General features: G+C 32.7%; 2 protein-coding genes across 2 annotated transcripts in view; one reads left to right on the plus strand and one right to left on the minus strand.

Moving 5' to 3' along the window:
* LOC146526939 (uncharacterized) overlaps positions 1-23,365 on the plus strand; it is a 52,319-nt gene that overhangs the window by 9,935 nt on the left and 19,019 nt on the right. The window lies entirely within an intron of this gene.
* Positions 6,087-7,847, minus strand: LOC146526940 (sodium- and chloride-dependent neutral and basic amino acid transporter B(0+)-like). The gene has a single exon (XM_085206013.1). It carries the CDS (start codon positions 7,845-7,847, stop codon positions 6,087-6,089), a length of 1,761 nt encoding a protein of 586 aa, XP_085062139.1.

Below are 23,365 nucleotides of genomic sequence, written 5' to 3' on the forward strand. Positions count from 1 at the left end.
CCCACAACCTGTCGCGTTAATTTCAAGCTGTACAAAAACGTTAATCAATAAATATATTTTTAGTAAAATTTAAATAAACCAGTTAACGTCGATGAGGAAGGATGGCTTTTATAGGAAATAAATTATAATAGAAACCAATGCCACCATTATTTTGTCACAATATTAAACTTAATACATAGTCTTAGAAATTAAAAAAAATGTAGGGAAATGTATGTAAAAAAATTAAGATATTTGTTTTTTTTGCAAAATACTAAATTTCTCGAAATAAAAACCACCAAGCGGAGTAAGTAATACGTCTAAACTAAATAAATATTTTTTTTCTCACTTTCTTAGTGAGTTCTTACATTATTTATCAGAGAAAGCTGGCCAACTTAATTACTTACAGCAAATCGATTTAAACCAACCTGTCCGTCTGTTAGGGCATTTTTACGAAAGACATCTCTACATCTGCAGCTATTACTTAATTTAATTAAATAATTATTATAAAAATGTAGACCTGAATTTTATAGTTGATAGTAAAATGTATATCAAACACTGAGTGGCGGCGTTAAGTTCCGCCGCTCAACACACAATGCTTCCAGAATTTAGTGAAAAATGGAAACGGAATGTCTTAACACTACTTCCCTCTGCCTAACCAGTGCCAGATACGAAAAAAAATAAGAATTATATAATTGATAGTAAAATATTTGATATAATCACCTCGCTGATGGACTTTTAGATAATTACTATTAAAGCAAAAAGCAACATGTTATAGTCCAGAGCAGAGTATCATATGATTAATGATGCATGGAACAAACACATTAAAATAATTATTGTTAGTCAGTGAACGATTCGCTATGATACGTGTTTTTACGTGTTTATACCGTGCTATATACGGGAGCAATTGCTTTAAATATATTTATTCTTCTGTTATTATACGAGTACGATTCAGAAAAAAATCGATGTTTTCCCGCACACAGCAGTATAGGTAGAGGGAGCATATTATTGAGACACTCCGTTCTCCACTTTCGGGTGGTACTCGACGCCAAGCTTTTGCCGTGGTACCTGAGCGAAGCAATGAAAATATTAATAAATAGTAAGCCATACCCTCGAGTGGAGATCGAATCCGCAACTAAATTAATTAAACTTAAATTGCCTAAACATTTTCATGTTTTTTCTTTAAAAATGTCACTTTAAGTGTATTTACAATATTAAACGATAACATAATAATATATTTAGTAATACAAAAATATGATTTAGAAAATAGGGACAAAAAAATATATATAGTCGGCCAGTACAAAATCTGCGAGGCACAATCTAGGTTAGGGCGACGCGACCCAAAATGTTCTCCGTACGAGCGTGCGAGCGAGACGGCACCAGCTGACCTAGAGTAGCAGGTTGGGAATCCGGAAGGTATGAAACCGGCTCCAGTGCATTTTTCCATTCAATGGAAAGCTCTGCCTTTACTTCGCGAACGGAATTTTTGAAGTACTTACGATGATTTTCGATTTGATTAGTTTTTTTTGGGTATTGTAATTTTTTAGCATTTTTATGTAACTTCCAATTTTAGCAGTAGTATTAAAATATTAGTGCTTTAAGAATATTAACTTATGTTAGCAATATTAACCATGAGACCAGTTGTGGCGCAGAAGTGTCAAGCGTCCAACTCTCAACGCGGTAGACTGTCGGTATCTGTCGACTGGTCTCGAGGAAATAAAATCTCTCTAAAATCTGCTAACGAGTCAAAGTGCGGCGTTAACTTCCACCTATCAACACGCAAAGGCTCCAGAATTCGGCCGAAAGTGGGGATCGGAAGTGTCTTAATGAAAACGGAGAATTTTAACACCAAGTTCCCAGATATCCACGAGATACAGCGTCAAGCTACCAATCAATATTAGCAAATTGATCAATAGTAATACGCCATAATAAATCAATCTATTTAACATACAGCAAATAAAAGAGGAAAATAATTGAAAATATAAAAAATAAATAATTTTCTCTATACAAAAAATATATATAATTATTTCATTTTCGCTACTTTCATTAAAAAAAATATCCTCAAAACACCAACATAAGAAATATGATACAGCATTTAGTAATAATTTTATCAATTATCCCAAATTATACGAACATATCATAATAATATCATATAACGATAAAATAAAAAATAAAAAACAAATGTCCTGGAATCGCAATATACGAGAGCCGTCAAAGGGCTGTCGTCCATTCGAGGCACGTTACTTTCTACCCCGCGGCAGTGCTTCACGCATTCCACGCGGCCTCGTCACTGATACTATGTATTTTGGTACTTTCCACCATAACGTCATATATCTTTCTATTAATAATATCTTTAATTTCTTTTGGTGATATTTAAAAGTTTTTATTTGTTTGCTATGTACTTACCAATATGTAATCTACTTCTTTAATATTTCTGAAGTCTCAGCTCAGGGGCGCAAGTGTCGGCCTGGAAATGCGACTGTTTGTGGGTTTAATTGTAACTCGAGAAAATTTAATATTTATTTAATTTTATATTATCTTTAGAATTATCTTTAGAATTATCTTTAGAATTCCGCGAAAAGTGGGTAACGGAGTATCTTAACACTAGGTTCCTTCTGCCTAACCTGCTGTATGCGGGATATGGGTGAACCTGATTTTAATTTTTTTCGGTGAAAATTTAGATAAAAAATTGATTTGATTGCTATCAATAGAAAATCTATGTGTGGAATTTAATATTTCGTACTCCTCATGTCTCCTACATTGTCCCAGTAAAAGGTGTCATCGACATTATACCTTTGGTATATTTGCGTTGGTTATCTTTTATTGACACATTCAAACAACTTATCGTTTGAGAAGTCACGAAAACGTTCACCATGAAAATTCATTCAATGAAAAAAATGTATTTTTTTTTAATTTTAAAAATTTAAATTTGTCTAAATATTTAAAATTTATATTTAACGATGAAGATCTAGAAATTAAATAAATAATTAAATGTAAAGACTGAAATAAGCTTACTTTACAGCTTTACATTCTTATGATAGTTAGTACTATATAGCACATAGTCATATTTAATAACTAATTTAATTATATTAGGTACTATCACTTTAGGCATCCACGCTCATATAGTTTTGTTTAACAAAACACACCGTTACCCGGCGGCGCGACGTCAGTGGGTCGGTGCGGGGGAGCGGGGCGCGAGCGAGGCGGCGGGGGGCGGGCGGGGGCCGCCCGGGGCGGGGCGGGGCACCTGCGCGCGCGCCGACGAAAGTGATCGGCGATGTAGACCACGCAATTTGCAGAAACGTCGCACTAGCACTAACTCTACATACATATATTTATGTAATATTCAAACGTGTTGTTAGACTTGGATTATTTTTTAAATAAAATATAGTAAGAAATCTCGTTATTAGTGCTTAACTTTAGTTGTACTTGCACAAATTGATATAGTTTTTTTGTAATTCACAATTAAGTCATTTCTTTCGCGTATATTATGTAAAATACTATGTAAAATAATAATAATAATAATAACAAACAATATTCTGATATTGATGGGCTTGTCACTTCTGTTGGTGTTTCTTCTGCGCCAAGTGCCGATTGAATGTTGGTCACGCGGACTGCGGAACAAGACAGGTTAACGTGCCCGATAAACACGCCATCGTAATTTCATTCAAGATTTTTTAAACCTTTTTAGTTGGTGCCCTAAAAGAAAAAATTTAGAGGTTTTCCTTATCGGCGCTTTGTTTTATTAGGCAAAAGGTGTTGTTATTGTGCAATTGACTAAGCGACCACTCTGCTCTTCTAATGAGATAACGTTAGATATATACTAATGCTTTTAAGATTTGTATGTTCACAAATTTCTTAATATATATATATACATTTAAAAAACGCTATAATAAATAATTATATGTAATAGAAGATTGTATAAATAAGAATAAGTATATTATTATACGTCCATTAAACACACAAATACCAAAACATACCTTTCCAACGTCCCATAAAATGTAAAATTGGCTAACATTGCAATCGTTACTCGTATCTTTACATGAAGAAATATAGGCAGTTCAAGACTGCACGACTACGAATAGATAAATCTAGTTCTACTTCGCTTCAAAGATCGAGTTTTGTAAGTAGCAACAACAAGTAACAATAAGTAAGTGGCTGGAAGCTGGAGCTGGAGTTGTCGTGACAATGGTAGGAATTCACGCAGAGACGTCGGTCGTACAGTCGGGCCTAGCGCCGGGTCAAACATTCTAATGTATGACGCAATGCCACAACTGGATTTGCACTCGTCTCTGATACTGTATGTTAATAGCCTTTTGGACAATCTAAACTTACCGTACTGACTACTGACACACGCACAATCGAATTCTTTTAATGTTAATACGAGTACTTGTTATTGATAATCGCTCGTTTAATAATCTATTTTTACGTAAGCTGATATGGAAACGTTACAAATGTTAGTAGTGATTTTCTTATAGCATTTCTTAAAGTAGAATAAGATATTATATTGACATTATTTCTGAGTTATATTTTTTTTCAAAAATCAGTAAAACCAATTTAATCATTTATTATTTCTTATTAGCCAAAGTAAATTAAACTAAATATAAAAAAAAACTTTCATATCTAAAATAATCATAGATCAAAAATGAGTAATATAAAAAGTTTCTAATAATTACTTATATAATATAGGCTTCATTCCGATCTTCATAACAAAGTATACTAATTCGTGTTTGTTAATTGATAAAAAAAATATATAATAAATACCAAAGACGTCTAAATCAAACGATTCCCTAGCTACCCGATATATTTAGTTAACACTTGCTGAGATACACAGAGATGATTTCTCAACTGCCTATATAATGAGTCAATGTATATGTTACATAGCAAAAGTAGTCTCGTGCGGCTCGCGTTATTATGACATCGTGCAGTACGCAGACAGCTTGGCGCGCCACTTTTTTTTCCCAATAAACCTATTTCTTTTTGTTCACAAATGTCGGATGACTGAGTAGGCGGTTGTCGAGGCGGAAATTGTTAACTTTCTTTTTTATAGCCTTCTTAAATATAACGTCGTCAAAGTATCTTTTAAGTATACTTTTTGAGTTGTGTTTTTGCTAATAACTATACCTGAGATGTTTCGTTTAAGAAAATGTTGAGAATAATGAAAGATGGCGTCCGTTGTGACTGGAACGCTACGATTATAGCTTATATCACGATTTGGGGGAATTAATTTTCATTTATTAAATTTCTTGGCTCTAGCACCAAAGCAAAAGCCCTATTATTGACTTCCATCATTCAACACGAAATGCCTGGTAAAATTCGGCGGAAAGTGGGAATGGAGAATATTAACACTAGACACCCTCAGCTTACCGTGTTACATACTGGATATAACGTGAAGAATTTTTTTTGAAAAGATAACAATTCAAATACCGAATAAAAAAAAATATAACGAATAAAAAAAAATTAGAGGCATTGTCGTCATATTTTTAATGATGACTCACATAAGTTCACAAATTACGCAATACATAAAACAACTTTTAATTTATTAGATACTGGTATAATATGTATATTATTATATGATGACTCACAATAGCCTCACGTTGTTATTTTAAAAATAATATAATATGAAATTTCTATGTTATATTAACTTAAAATAAATAGCCTCATATCTTTCGTACAGGCTATGTTTATTAGTGAACTAAAACTTCTAGTGAACAAAAATTTTGTGTACTAATAAAATTTAGTGACCATTATAAAAGAAATTCTAAACTCCAAAACTCATCAGGAGAGTTTTCTATTTGGATATCGATTTATTTTGAAAGTAACGAATTGCTCTACATTACTGAGAATTTATATAAAAACAATTAATTAGTATATTGGAGTAATTAATGTCAAATTTTATAAGCTACGTATGTTATTAAAAATTGCTAGATCGATTCTAATAAGATTCGGGGTACCAAACTACACTAATATTTTATATTGGATTATTTTTTGTAATTATTTGATCCCGGTTAAGCATACTCGTATATGAATAAATTATTGAAAGTCTATTTATATTTACAATCACTATTTATTATGTAATTATAAACAAAATTATATCAATAATTAATTTATTATATCGACACTTTTGTATTACATCGTCTTTGTCGTTTTATTATCCCAGCTTGCAGGTGATATTGCCTGTAAATATATTCTTTGGTCATAGCTTGTGCTGAAAACATTCCTCTGCTTCTTTGTAAAATTTCTATTTTGGGTCCCCATGTTGGGTCTAGAGACACGTGCTTCTGAAATACATTCTTAAAAGCAGCGATTATCAATCCTACTATAAACAACACTAATAATAAACCAATAATTGATAGAAGTGCAACATTTGCATAAATAAAACCAATGTGTGAAAGAAATTGATAGTATATTTCGTTTATGAAAGTGTAAATCAAAAATATAAAGGAGATTAACCAAGATATTTTGATATAACTTTTCTGTTTGATCCCCAACATAAAATGTATGTCTTCGGAAAATTTGTGTATTCCATACCATATAACAAAAACCAAGCATTCTATAATAGCAATAAAAGTTGAAAATGCAGTTACGAATCGTCGAAAACCATAAGCGAGGACATTAATACCGTAATTATTTAAAAGCGGTATTGTTATTAAAAATAGAAAAGTAACAACACAAAACGTAATCACACCTGGATATTTAGCTAACCTGGAGTGTCTACTCATAATCACTTCAAGAATATTAAAAAGATATATCACACTTGTTGAAATCCCTAAAATAGTGTTGCAACTAAAAACGATTACTAAATAAAACCTCCTGTTTTGGTACTGATATAAAAGTCTAGGAATTTTCTCGAAGCTAAACGACATTTGTGACTTCATCAGTGCCGAGGCTCGTATTCCATATTCAAAAGCATAGGGACAGCTCATCATTGCAATAGTTAAAATATATAAAATAGTAAAAATTGTACATGTTACAACACATATTACGACATCTGAAAAACAAGGAGATCGAAATGAGGCACTCGACGCCAACGTCACCATCAGGCCGGTACCGATGTTCAAATTGAACACTACATGCATTATAGGGCTCGACAGTCTAAATCTCTTCTTGAACTCCTTAAAATCTAGGTCCAGCGAATCTTCATATTTAGCCACTACTCCTTTTTGCAGCATAGACCCCATTAGCAGCGCCGCAAGGGTAACCACGGGATAAATGACGAAGATGCTTACAACCCATTTCAAAGATTTATTTCTCTTGAAACAACTGAAAAATATTACTAAACAAATAATACTTGACGCTAGACAAACTCTCCATGCAATACTGTCAGCTCGATTATTTCTTTCTATCAAGTATTTTCGCCAGTACTGATATTCCGGAAACGTTTCGTATAGATTTTCACAATAAGAAAATAAATTTTGATATTTGATGCATTCCTGATTGACCGTGTAGTTGGTGGCGAGGCTTTTGCAGTATTTCGTACTCCACGAGCCACACGTGTAGAACGGTATGGGATTTTCGAGACTTATTAAAAAGTAATGCATGAAAAAGGACGTCACTATATGATTATAAATAAGGACAATAGCTTGCCAAGCAACTAGTACGTAACCAACAAATGCTAAGCACGGACGAATCTTCCAAACGTCAATGCAGTCTCTATTGGTAAACTGGCCCACCACGGATTCCAGATAGAGCATGGGTATGCCAAGAATTATATAAAATATTGTGATAAATATAGTGAAACCTATCGTTCCTTGAATCATAGCGTTGTTTGGGGTGCTATTAATATTCGATATTCCGATAGCATGGCAAATTAAGGCCATAATATATATTTTTCTCGACTTCCATCTGTTCTTATCTTCACTTAAGGCCATCTTACACAATTAATTTGTTTATTTTTATATCATTTCTCACAAATCACGACCAACTGGTTATACTAAATCTGTAATACCATATTAATTACATAAACTTTTCTGCTTATTTTGTATATAGGTATTTTTTAAAAATTAAATACGCATTCTTATGTAGATTATATTAGTAGCTTCAAAAGATTTTACGTAAACTATTATAAAAAACAACGAAAAAAATATTACAAAAAACGAGATTAAGGGTAATATTTCCAGATTTCCTCTGTCTACCCTGCCATATGCAGGTTACAACTAAACCTAAAAGAAACATATTAAAACTTTTCGGAAAGAAAGTTCAAACTATTGTTGATATAATTAATATGGGTGACGATTTCTTATAATATATGCATAGAAAAAAGAAAAAAGAAAAGAATAGAAATAGAATAGAATATATTTATATATAGCAAAGATAATGTGATAATTAAAATATATGTGACCCAAGCAAGCCGCGCAGGTGTCTACTATGCAATGAATTTGCAATTGATAAACGGCCACAGTTTCACTTTACACGCTCAGATACAGCCTGGACCCGTTCTTGTTGTCCACAAGGCTTTCATGTTTCTCACTCGTCCGTGTGTAGTACTATCTACTAATAACTTTATCAATATCTCTACAGTGTTTTTGTATGAATGTTAGATTAACTTTTTAAATATTGAATTGAGGTCGAGGCGTATGGGCACAGGCGTGTGATTGTGAACACAGGTTGCAGGTTCGATCCCAACTCGAGGAAACGAAATATTTAATATTCTTTTTTCATTTGGCAATAAGGCGTTGAGTTCATCCACTCCAGAATTCGGAGGGAAATGGGGATCAGATATGCCTAAATGAGAACGGAGTTTCTTAACACTATGTTCCTAGATTCCCTCTGCCGATAAAACGTAAAGCCAAAAAAATGCATATAATTTTTCAGCTTACATATATAAATAACCTAACAGTAAAAAGCTACTTAGAGCATCGTCTCATCGTCGGAAAATAAATAGGACGCGTCTGTACAGTGGAATTTTTAATTATTAACAAATAATAAACAATTTTTTGCATGATATAATATTTAAAAAATATTCATTCATTGAATACCGTGCACAACATTGGAAAGGATATGACAGGTTGATGACGATGATGAAATTAAATATTTTTAAGATAATATAATTACGTAATTTTAAAAATACTTTTTTAATGTTGCTCTTAGCCCTACCCTACCCTACTTTTTCAATATTTTAATATAGCTTCGAATCTAAAAGAAAAGCAAAGTTATTTGCAATGTGGTCTAACTACGCTTTTCCTATCAGCAAAAATATGCATCTTCTATTTACTTTAACGTCTTATCTATTTATATTATCTAATCATTTCTGCAACGTACTACAGTACAAAAGATAAAGTTAAAAAATACACTATTTTGCTAACTCCACCTTTATTTGTTGACCTACATTCAATTTTAGTGTAATTATTATTTAGTTTCCTTTTATAATTTTTGATATATTATTCTTTTAAATAAACTCAATACTTTTAATGTCGTGATGGCATCTTAATTGTAATATCCCTCCTTTGCAGTCGGATAAAAACAACATAAAATAGAAAAAATGACAACATAAAATAGAAAAATAAAAAGTGTTAGTGTGAGTAAAAAACTTAGGCGAATATATGAAGAAATCGGTTTCTATCTTGGCAATTCTCGTATTAGAATAATAGGTACATTTTCGCAGCGTCTTGATTTAAGTACATGTTTTAAAATTTTCTCGTAGAGCGAGGATTATCTAATTTTCAGAGATTACTTTTACCTTTATACTATTTTGACCTACCACTACTTTTACCTTTTTGAAATTGCCCCTAGAAGTTAAAGTTATTGTTACCATTTAATTTTCTTAAACACAAAAATGAAAAGTAGGCCTTTGATCCATATTGAAGATATAAAATAATAATAATAGCGTTGATCTAACAGTTAGGCTGTATTTTAATAACTTGATTTTTTTAATAACTTATTTTTTCGTATAAAAAATAAGTATCCCAAATATCTCTAGAACGATCCAAATTCGGTGAACATATTTGGGAACTAAATTGATTGCACTCTGTTTATACAAACATAACTTTTGATAACTTTTCGCAAGTCACAACCTAAGACGCTTTTGTTTATGAAACTTGTTTTATTATTCATGTAACTAATTGTATCTTATGTTCTTTATTCAAATTTCACAAGGAGAACTATTTAAGATTTTAATTTATCTTTATTTTATAGAAAGGTAGGCAGAGGGAACCTAGTGTTAAGATCGTTCCCATTAGGAAACTTGAAAGACATGTAAAAAAACTACTATTTCGTAAATTATGGAATGTCAATATTACAGTAACAAACTGTAACCTCGTTAAAATTTCTATATTTTACATACATTTGTATAATAATTCTTAGGCAAGCGCTGTTATCATATGGTATAGTATCTTGAGCAAACAGCCCGGATTGGACCACAACTCGCTATTGATTTTGACTGATTAGAGAGCACAAGTGCCCGTTATTTAATCTATGTTTACAGTTCTGCCATTCAAGGGCAAATACAGGTCTCGACATTTAAAGCTTAAAACATACTTAAGTTTTAAATAATTGCTGGTAATAGTTACACTTATTGTGTTCATAATATTTTATGTTAATATTTAAAGATATTGTTTATTTTTGTAGCTTCGCTTTCATACTAAAAAATGTCTTTTTCCTCTTTATTTTGAATAACTATGTATTTTATAAAAGTTCAGGTGTAAAAATAAACAATATTCTTACGTATCATTCCTAGCAGGGTAATCAGAGGTAATGAAAATATAAACAACAACAACAATCCGGTGTGGATTGTTTTAATGATTTTGTTAAGTAACAGCAACACAATGATTAACAACAATGAGGTGAAATACCGACAACCTTACGACAAAATATCGAAATCGTGACCGAATGTTGATATTACTAAAACAAACTTTAAATACAATTATTATAGTATGATTTGCATTATCCGCTTATCTCGCCAACTTTTCACCGTCGATGTTGCTATCCCTCTCTGCTATTGGAGGCGTGATTCGGCATTACGAGTAGAATTACACAGCGATGTTGTGAAAAATATATCCGTCCTGGTCTATCATGGCGACCCTTGACCTAATGGATCGATTTAGTGAAGGTGGCGAGTCGGTGGCTTGCATCGATTAGTATTAATTCAGAGTAGCCAGATCACGAATTATACTACTTAAGTCTTGCTTAAATATAAGATTAATATTTATATCATATTTTTATGGAAGCAATCTTTCTCCGTTTAAAAAAAAATCTTAAATTTTCCCAAGGAACCCTAATTCTTGTAAAATTTTTAAAAAATCTGACTGTGAAATCTTCTTTCCGATCATTAATCCTATTTAGAAAAATATATAATTAGTTATGTGTGTACGTAATAAGTAACCATAAAAATATATCAATAGTCCTATAAATGTTTAATATTATTTATGTATACGATTTTTTGAGAATTTTATTTAATTTAATTCTTATGTAAATATTAGTTCAGATGGTACCTACTAAAGCTATCTTACGTCTCTATAATTAGGGACCAATCAGGAGCTTTTTATCAATAGCTTTTGTGTATTTTTTTTAAACGAGCATGACCGCCACCCTTAAAAACAAATTCCTACTGCCTCCCTATTGATATGACAGGATTTTTCGGTAGCTTTACCAATTCACTAAGCTTGTTTTAACAAATAACTTAGAACTGGGAGAGTCATTTAGAAGGTCAATCATAGATTAGGGGGCGCCATTTTAAAACTGACAGCATATAGGATTCTCCTACGGATAACCATAGGTTGTAAGAAATATATGGATAGAAAAGATTTTATTTCATCAACTTCTTCAAATTCCCTATTCGATCCGATCAACAATTACTTTATTGGAGTTATTGTATTTGAAAATATATTTTCATTTTATAATTTCAGTGAATAGCTGCAGCAAACCACAATTTCCCATTAACTAACTAGCCTTAACGGAAGCCGGGCTGCAGGAACATAAATCACTAGAAAGACACGCATGGCTTATCTCACCGTGCTTCCGCGTCCCAGCAGTTAAGATCACAGCCACAGATCTGACTGGATCTTTGTTGGAGTTTACAAATAACTCCCTTTCTGAACTCCAACTCACCGAATACGCGAACCACAATTAATTGATCTGTTAAAAATAATATTTCTAATACTTTTGAAGTTGACTGATCATTAATTTATCCAATAATTTTAAGTAAATAAAAAAAATACGAGTCGCAGGATTCGATCCCCACTGGATCTTGGGGGATTGTGGCGTGGAGTACCGCCACTGAAAGCGCAATGATTGAATAATTTGGCGGAAAGTGGGGAACGGAGTGTTTTATCTCTAGGTTCCCACTGCCTACCCTGTTAGATGGGGCATATAGCGTGAAACTGTAAAAAACTGTACATTTTATTAAGCCCAATATATAAATATAACCAAATATTTGTTAATTATTTGTCAAACTGTAATTCCCCGATAAAGCAGAGAACAATCGTTAAAGAGCTAGGAATAACTGACATTCATTTGTCCTATACACGAAACAAAATAAAATATTTATAATAACTCCATTTAACCCATTGAAATATAATAAGGTAACATGAAGAAAATATGAGGCATTGTGGATTCAACCAACGTTGACTATTATCTTTCGGATGACAAATGAACTCAAACCTTTGCACGCTGCAGGTATAAATATAAAACTAAAATTTAATACGACACAAATTTAAATTGCATATACATTGCTGCATCTGTTCGTCCAGGATAATAAAACCCGCGTGCGTGCTAGTTGTGTGCAGTGATGAAGCACTATCCTCACCAACCGAACGAAATGAAGAGTTAAGCCGATTTAGATGTAACTGATAGAAGGAACGAGCGCGATGCTAATTCCAAAACATAATTTTATATTTACGTAGGTATTGGTACCTAAGATCATAATTTTGAGATCTCAGTGTGTCCTTAAGTTGACAGATATCATGTCAACTTTGACTGATGACTGTGATGACCTGACAGCAATTTTAACGGGAATGGTGATATTGTAAAAATGCAGATTAATTTTTGAACGTAAAAACCTAGAAAAAACAGCGAGACCAGTTGTGGTGCAGGGATACAAATGTGTAAATGTAAACGTGATAGGTTGTGGGTTCGATTCCCTCTCGAGAAAATGCAAATATTTTAATTTCTTCGCTCTGGTGTCGAGGCAAAATGCGCGACACCAGCACGCAATGCCTTCAGAATTCGGCGGATAGTGAGGAGCTGAGTGTCTTGACACTAGACTCTGACTACCCTGTTACATGAATGATACAGCGTAGCGCTTTGCCTCGACGCTAGAAAGAAGATATGGAAATATGAATTTAGTTATAATTTTCATCAAACCCACAAACAAACAACTAAGATATTTAATTAACAATTTTTTACTACTAATCAAACATAAAGGATCATACTAATTTAATAAAAAAAAAATAACTGTAAAACATAAGTTAATTATAGAAATAATGCTTAAAAAATATTAAATTACTTAAACCATAATACGAAAAGATCGATAACAACCGAACTGCGCACAGACATAGAAAGTGGCGTAGCCTACGGGCCTACTCGCCCGCGGGCCACGTCCATCGGGACCGGCTGGTCTCACATCACGTAATCACTGCCGATGCTATTCATCATCTCTATATATACCTACTGCTTACAAAGTAGTTGTAAGACCTGAGACTTGTGTACTTTGGTCTGCACGTGCTGACCGACCACCATCGTGCTACGGTTTTGAGAGGACGATAATTATCTATCATAAATATCTCGTTCTATATCTTATAAAATATGACATTTCAAATTAATAACCAAATATAACGATTCATCACTTTAATAAGTATGAAATAATATTAGTTCCAAGCGGCTAGTAATTACAAATTAATATATAAATATCAGCTTCTCGCTGCATCCCGCTCACAGGTAGGTAATGGAAGAACCTAGTGTTAAGATACTCCGTTCTCCACTTACCGCCGAAAACAAATTAATATTATTAATTGTCTATTAATGTTATTTCGTATATTATATACAAATACTAGCGGCCCGCTCGCGGTTTCACCCGCGTGAACTATGTTATTATTCATTTCTGTCTCCATGACTACGTCCTAGTGACGTCTATGCAAAATTTGAGACTCCTAGCATTTGTAGTAACGAAGTTTCATACAAACTTTCTACCCCAAAAACAACCCCTTAGAAGTCGTATATTGCAAATTCCCGTCTTAGCGAGCGCCTACGTCCTATAAGTAACTCCTATGCAAAATTTCAGATTCCTAGCACTTGTAGTTTCTGAGATTTCGTGATGAGTGAGTGACCTTTCGATTTTATATATATAGATAGACTAAAATAAAGAAAACAAAGGGTATATAAAATATATCAAGTAATAATATTGATTGACGTGAGTGCGGGACTCTAAAAACTATCAAACCGTTCGTCAATAGAGCTAGCGTAGGTTATCATCCAATCAATCTCCCCACCTGCACTGGTCAGTAGTAAATCTTCATTATTGTCGTTTTTTTTTTGACTATTTTACTGTTATTTTCGCCATTCGCCGACGAATCGCCTCGCTCGAACGCTACGAGATGTTAATGGTGAATCGGAATGCTGTAAACAATCAAATGCAAAATATCTATAGAGATTTCACAATTGTATAGATAGATGATACGTTCATATTTTTGTTTTAAGTGCCTATTTGTTATCTGTGACACAATTATGTAGTGGATATAAGGTTTATTATATTGTTATAAGCTGTTAATGTCTGTCGTTGTTTAAGACTGTGTTTTAATATATTATTATATTATATATAAATATTTAATCGTTTTTTGTTTTGTGAAATTTTATAAATTATTAATGAGTTATAATCAAATTGTTAATAGATTTATTGCTGTATCTTATCAATAAAGCTCATAGATTTCCTATGGAAATTTAAATGTATCATTATAATTTGTTAATATTATAATGATCCTTTTTTTAAGATACCGTATACCTAACTTCCGGTCAACAGTGCCATAATAATTATTATTATTAATAAATCTAATTATATTTATATAGTTACCATCCAATAGGAAACACTTAATATTGATTATATTCATAGCGGGGTAGATAGTGGGAACCTGAGAACGTGGTGTTAAAACACTCCGTTCCCATTAAGACACTTCCGCTCAGCATTTCGCGCCGAATTCTGCCGGCATTGCGTGTTGAGTGGAGGAACTCACCGCGAGTTTCCTCAAGGGGAATCCACAACCTGTCTTGCTTATAGTCACACTCTTGTGCTCCTGTGCCATGACTGTCCCCAGCTAGCTTTATATATATTTCTCTTAATACCGATTTGCCTTTAAGATATCAGCTCTGATACGAGACATCAAGTTGCTATCCATCAAACTGGTTACAAGCTAAGACTGACTCTGTTCGTCATTAAATGTGACCAAAAAGGATTTAAACTGGTCTTAATAAGGAAGGCTTTGGCTTACTATAGCAAATTTAACCACTTCACTAAGTTAAGTAAGGTTGTGTTGCAGCATGACGCTTCTATTAACGTCATGTGCTCCTCAAATTTGGACTTTCGGAAAATATAATTAGTATATAATCTTGATGTTGCAACCAGCAATAGTTAAAGCTAAATTAGCAGGGATTTGGAATATTTTGTTAATCGAAGTTTATTGTGTTAAATTATTAAATGAGTTTTGGCTTTTTTGAATAAAACAAAAGCTAAAATTGGCTTAGGTACATTACTTATATAAAATAAGTGTAAATTCCAACTTGTAGGCTTGTAACACATTTTAAGATGAAAATAAATAAAATAAAAAAAATGAAACACCATAACAACTTAACCAACAAAACAGAAATATTTATTTTTTTAAATTCGTTAACAATTGTAAAAAAAATACCATTGAAAATGAAAATATGAATAAAAATTTTAATCATCGTATAATAAAAAACGCTAGCAGTCCATTCATTAGTTAAGTAATTTTTGTATCATAAAAGATAATAAAACGTGTTGAATGTGTTTACCCACTACATACTAATTAAATGAAAATGAGATCAAAATAAATACCATGGCCGCGCACGTGACTGTACCTACGAACATGTACATTGCAGTACGGTCAACAAGTTTTGGCCGCTTTCAAGTTAGCTACAGACGTTTGCGCAGATTTGATTTTAACATTTTTCTTACTTTTGAATATTGTCTTCCTGAGTGAACATGCGGCCACTACTCGTTAGCCGTACTGTACACTGTACGTGAGTCGGCCCGGCGCGTGGGCGTCCGCGTTTCCCGAGACCCCAACAGTTATATCAATATGCCGACTGACGACTCTCAAATTGATGGCATTCACAATTATGCGCATAATGCAAACACCATACAGAACTTATCTTAATAATATATTGTTTAAAACAATAAAATTGCTCATCTCCAAGAATTTAGAGACGTGAGACAAATCTCAAGAATACTTTCACAGATTCTATTTTGGTAATTTTTCTTACGTATCTATATGAAAATTAAAATATTATATTATATTAGACAATTTTTGTTATGTAAATTTATTATTTGGAAATAATGTCAAAAATTATATTAAATTTTGTACATGTAGATTAATTTATTTATATTTATAAACTACAGAATTTGCTAAATAATTTTTAGATGAAAATGAGAGTTCAAAAATTCAATCTGTCCACGCCCAGCCCATAATAGTCTTGTTGCCTACCCCATAAATGTTACTGTTAAAAAATTTAACTTGAAAATAAAAAAAAAAACATCTACACGTACAAATCCAGACCTCCCTAGGAAATATGTTTAGATACGCTCATGCCATCTGCTAGTCGTTCTTGCTACCACATAAAGAACATAGGCACATAAATAAAATTTAATTATAAAAAACATTATTTTATTTTTAATAAACATTAAATACCTACTAATATCTAACAAGATCCTAGCCAGTCGAGTCCGTTGCCTTTTGATGGTGACATCATCGCGTAGTAATTTTAATTCAGAACTCTATATGTGTCTTGGTTTTGTTAAAATGAATTAGGATATTGAATTTGATATTTACATAAAATATAGTAACTTGTTTTATTTTGTGAACACAATCTATTATTATTTTAAATAACTTTTTTTAACATGTTAAGGTTACATCACTAATATTTAAATTCTTACTGAATATATATTTTACTGAATATATATTATATTTTCTATAACATCACTGTAAAGTGATGTTATAGAAAATATATAATAGATACTTATATATTGTATACACACTGCATATGGGAGGGTAGGCAGAGGGAACCTAGAGTTACGACACTCCGTTCCCCACTTTTCGCCGAATTTTTGAAGCTTTGTGTCTTAAAGAGAACAGAGTGCGTTAACACTACGTTCCCAATTACCTCTTAAATATGTAAAAATTAAGTTGAAGCTATGAAGACAAACTAAGCCTAATAGAAACAAAACTGTCAAAATCAAAGATGTGAAATATATTTATATACACAGATATTTACGTCCAAAGCTAACGAGATATCAATGGCAAAAGTTCCGTTATCTTTTAGTCAGATTACAGCAATTCGTGTCCATTGATAAAACTATTACAGATGACTAATTCTACGAATATTTTAATAGGCTATAAAATATGTAAGTTTTAAGAAGTTAATAAATAAATCAATGTTAATTCAAATTCGCTTTCTACAAAATATGTATTAAATTGACGTAATTTTTTTAAGCTTCTCGCTGAATCCCACACACAACAAAGGCAAAGGGAACCTACTGTTAAGTCACTCCATACCCCATTTTACGTGAATATCGAAAATAAAGGCAAAACACTTGCCTCAACACAATAGGAAAGGAATGAAATTATAAATTTAAATAAATATTTCATTTCCTCGAGCGGGCATCGAACCCACAGTCACGTTAACAGTCAGACTTTGTGCCTCTGCTCCACGACTGACCTCAAACTTTTACTGAATGTATAGTTGTTTAGAAACAATTTACAGCTTACGTCAATAATACAGGTCGTGATGAAGAGATTAACTTTTGACTGACAGTTAGGTTTGACAGACGCGGGTTCGCGTTCACCGGGAAGTTGCTACTTCAAAATTTTACTATTAAATACTATACTATAAAAAAAACATTTTTTTTTAGTTAATTGATGTAGTATTATTAATTTGTGTAGTAATTGTTGGTTTTTTGTCTATTAAATATTTTCATTTCTCTGCTGTTGTGGTAGAGCTCGGCGTTGAGTTCCGCCAGAGTTGCGTCGAAATTGTCGCTTACCTTTAAGCGGCAGTTGAAGCGACTCTCACTTCTACTCTCATAATTTTCATACACAGTATTATTTCATAGTGAACAAATATTTAGTTATTTTCATGTTTACTAAATTTCTGCAACGAACAAAAATTAAAACATCAACTCTAAAATTAACTTAACGATAGGTCTTTTCGATAATTATATAAAACTCTTCTATAAGATACGACTTTACCAAAATCTAATTGTTATCAGTGTTTTTAATATGGGTCAAAAAATAGACAATTCTCCTTAATGACGGAGTCGTGAGCAGCATGCGAACATAAAGCCTCGATACCATCGCACCGTACGATATTTCCGGCAGCAGCGTGGGCGTCGACTAGACATACCTACTTACGTTCCCTACGCGAAAATATTTTAAAAGGGAAGTTTAATTAATAATTTAATCCGTCTTCAAGTGGTATATCACACACAGTAGGCAGAGGAAACTCAGTGTTATGACACTCCGTTGCCAACTTTCCGCGGAATTCTGGAGACATTGGCGTTTGAGTCAACACGACCAGTCGCGTTTACAGTCAGACACTTGTCAGTAACTTTGTTTAGAAAGAACCATTTTTCACATTTTAATTTATAAAGATAATAAAAAAATTAAAAAGCTTCTCTGTTTGCAAACATTTTCCTTTTATATTTTTATTGTACAACGATTGTATTTTTTTTTTTTTTATTGAACTAGTACACTGAAACAAATAGGTCACTAAGAACCTTTATGGTTTTAATTTAATATTTTTGTTATTATACTATTACGTGTTTTAATTTACGTTTTTATGTATACTTTTGTTGCGAAAAACCACGACGACGTGACGCAGACGATGAGCAGTGCGTGACATCATTCGCTTAAACTCTAAATGAAAGCTGTCAAAGACTAGAAAACTTTTAAGTTATTTTACGTAATTTCTGGTAACGAGAGAAAATTTAAAATATTCACTTTAATTTATACTAGTGTATTTGTTAAATAAATGTCTAGTTCTTGCAATCTATTTTTTTCCTTTAGTAAGCCGACCACATTTACCACATCCCTATAGACTCTTAGTCGGGCCTTATTGGAGCAATTACATATACCAACAGTTTTTATATACATATACATAGAACATACTTCATTAAAAAATAATATATTATGTCATCGCATGATATGCCAAGAAAAGAGCTTTCGTGAAAAATGTGACTGTAACGTGATGGTTGTGGGTTCAACTCTCACTTGGGTTAATGCATTATTATTTATTAACATTTTCTCCGCTCTCTGCTCTGTGGAGCGGAGTGTCTTAATATTAGGTTCCTTTTGCCTACGCTGTTATGTGCGGGATACAGCGTGAAGCTGAAGAAAAAAAGCTAACACTTATAATTACTATATAGTATAAAGTCTGATTGACATTATATAAACTAAAAGAAATAAAACTAAACTTTCACGATTATATCTTTTTTCTCGAACTATTCGCACTATAGGACTCGAATAAACTATATACTGTAAAGAAATTTTAAATAAGCCAAAAAGCGTGCGCGCGCAAGTATTGACGTGTCACTCTATACACCACCCCGGCGGGCCGCCCGCCCTCCGCTGTGATTGGACGACTACTGGGAAAATGGGAAATATATACTATTTTGAATATTTAATGTATGAACAATTAATTATATTTCCTTTTGATTTTTATATTTGTAGTTAATGAACTCTTGTTGCCGAAAAGTTTTTCGGAAAAGTAAGTTGGATTTGTATTGACATAAATAACTAAAATTTTATATTCAAACTCTATTAAATAAAATTTGTGTGTAAATGTATTAATTTTATAAATTATATAAAATATATAGCTTATAAGATATATCGCTTCTCGGCCTTTTGGTTAAGATCAAAGGTTGTAAATGTAAATGCGACGTTTATGGGTTTGATTGAGGCAAAGCGCGGCGTTAACTTCCGCTCAGCATGCAAGGATCCTAATTAAGAACAGAGTGTCCTAACACTGGATTCCGGCTGAATTCCGAAAAATAATATAAAAGATACATTATCCAATGTGAAGTTTAATTTAACTAATCATTATTGTGTGCGTGAATATTAATAAGTCCGATGGAAATAGTCCAAGAAAATTATAATAAAAATTTCTTTATCGTAATTTCCTTTTTCTATAAAAAGTAATATTTATAAAAAATGCCAAATATGACTTTAAAACGCACAAACTACAAGCAAAAACAAATTTATCGTACCTAATGGTAAAAATGTTGACAGCTAACGACCTTCAAAAATACTTTTCAGATTACCAATACTTAATGGAGAAACTATAACACAATAGTCTGTTAGTAATATTGGTAAAGGTTACTCTTGTACAGTGGCCAAAGGTCGGTATAGAGCAGAATTTATTTAGCGCTCTAGGCTTTAATGTCAAAACGGCCTCTTAGTCATCTGTAAATATTATGAAATTTAACAGTTTTCTGTAAATATTATGAAATTTTACTTTTATCCTGCAGACAGGAGAGGAGGCAGAGGGAACCTAATTTAAAGACACTTCTTTTCCTATTCTCCGCCGAATTCTGGAGGCATTGAGTTTGAACTCAACGCCGCTTTGCCTTGACATTAGAGCGGAAATTTCTATAGAGCGGAATATTTCATTTCCTCGAGTGAGAATCGAACTCACAACCTGTCGCGTAAACAATCTATCTTTATACCCCAGCGCCACTGACACCACTCACAGTACAACTTATGTAATAGCATATTTTAACACAACATGACTAGAAAAATATTTGATGGCTTCTTTATAATCGCATCATATATCGCGTTCCATTTCCTAACAGCATATAATCCAGCATATTGCTTCACGAGCATATGTCGTATGCCAAGCTAAAATAGAACAAATTGCGAGTGACGATGCCTATCTGGTGAGCCGACAGCCCCCACATCCCCCACGGACCCATTCAATTAGGTTGGACAAGTTATGCGTTTTTTATTGCACTCTCCTATAAAACTGACGCCTCGATTATTAAGAACTATTTAAGAATATGACTCGTGTTGTTTTGATGGAAAATTGATACTTGAGTGGACGTCACAAAGGAGACAGACAGACATCATAAAAATTAAGTAGGTAGCCTAAAAAATTAATCAACAATAAATTGATATATAATTGTATAAATATTATTAAGATGAGAGGCCGTAGTGGCGCAGCGGCACAAGGGTGTGACTGTAACGCGACGGTTGTGGGTTCGATCCCAACTCGGAGAAGTGAAATATTTATTTAAGTACGTTTATATTTCCATTTCTTCGCTCTGGTGTCGAGGCAAAGCGCTGCGTTGAGTTCTGCCACTCAACAGGCAATGCCTCCAGAATTCAGTGTCTTCACACTAGGTTAGAAGATGAGATTATTGTCTAGAGATAATTAATTGATGTAGTGTACATTCAGGTTTATTTTTACGCGTATGTGGCACACGTGTCGAAAATAAAAATGTATTAATATAAGCTTACAGAATGGGAAAAATATGAATACCGAAATTCATAAATTATAACATACATTTGCAAATTATATGTTTTAGTTGTTTAATTTATCTTTTTTTTGAAATTTTGACTTTTTAAATATATTTTTTTAAATATCAAATGACAACTAGTAGCCAAAATAATATTTTTTAGAGTATAACAGAGGGCCAACAAAGTGATCCTAAAAAGAGTTTCATTTATTTTCTTTTGACGTACAGAACCCTAAAAAATAAAAAAAATCTAAACAAAAAGTTTCATAAGTTTTATATACAATTTTACAGTCAATAATACCTACTCATATTCCATACTTAAACAGCCACCGCTGATCGTAGTTTGGCAGTAAAATTGATTAATTGGTCTTTAGTGTTGCCATATAAAATTATTTATAGTCTCGCACTTTCAAAGAAGTGTTTTTAAAGCAAAAATGAGGGAAGTATATATGAGTACAAATGATTTGTTACAATTTGATTTATACGTTTTTTTGCACTGTATACCGTACAACGCATAGGCCCCTGCCTACCTGAAACCTGCGACCCTGTGTTATGACACTCCGTTCCCATGAAGACACTTCCAATTCCCACTTTCTGCCGAATTCAGGAGGCATTGCGTTTTGATTGGGGGATCTCGACGCCGCGCTGCCTCGTTAACTTAGCGAGGACATAACATAACATATTAAATATTTAATTTCCTCCAGTAGGAATCGAACCCACAACCAATCGCATTTACAGTCACACACTTGTGCCCCTATGTCACGACAAGCCCCAGGCCTTATTTATACACGAACTCACTTTCAAACAATATGGTTACAACGCAAACACAGTCACTTTTAAAATATTATTACACATAAATGTTGATAAAATATTCCATGTTCCCATTTTCAATGACAAGAACGAAATCCGAGATGGTCCCGACGGCAAGCGTGCCACAATCCATTACAGGGCGGTGGGCCGGGGGTGGCATCCACCGTCCATTAGATAATTAGCGCCACCGAACCCCCTTCTTACCAGATTGCTAACGCGCCGTGTCTTTGGTTCCTAATTGATTTTTGTAATTAAATATCTCATGATTTCTGCAATTAAGAACATTAAAAAGTAGTTCAATGTATAACTGGAAACACGGGCCTTCATTTAAAATATTTGAATTTGATAATGACATCTCAATTAAGTACTAAAAATATTATGCTTAGTGAAATTTAGGAATTTAAAATGAAATTTAAATTATATGCTCTAATTAATTAATATTTGACTGTTCTACATAATATTTAAGTATTTTAACTTTCTTATCGTGTTAAGCACCGCCATAAGGCAATTGGAGCATTTGTTGGTCCTCTAAGGTATCCCACTCGGGATATATCTATTATATTGATAACTCCTAGGTCTGGTTAGATAATAGATATATAGATATCTATTATCTAACATATAGATATATAGGTATCTATAACCTTACCTCTTAGATTTCTCCGTCTACACTATCAGATGCGGAAGTACCATTTTTATTATTATAACAGGTATATTTTTTTTGTAAATCTATAATTTGGTCTTTAACATTCTTTCATATTACGTTTCGGCTTTAACTAAATTTATTGAAACCAAAACAAAATAAAAAAAAACCAAACCAGGTATTTTTTTTATGTTAGTTTAGTTTAGTATAAATTCTAAAAATTAAAATTTTAGCTACATAAAAATAATTTTAATCTACATTATATA

Source organism: Heliconius melpomene, chromosome 21 (genome assembly GCF_056956725.1).
Source record: "Heliconius melpomene rosina isolate 202511_hmr_F chromosome 21, ASM5695672v1, whole genome shotgun sequence".
Classification (NCBI taxonomy): Eukaryota; Metazoa; Arthropoda; class Insecta; order Lepidoptera; family Nymphalidae; genus Heliconius; species Heliconius melpomene.

Excerpts from the sequence above, each read along its gene's own strand:
- LOC146526940 (XM_085206013.1), bottom strand. The coding sequence starts at position 7,847 with ATGGCCTTAAGTGAAGATAAGAACAGATGGAAGTCGAGAAAAATATAT.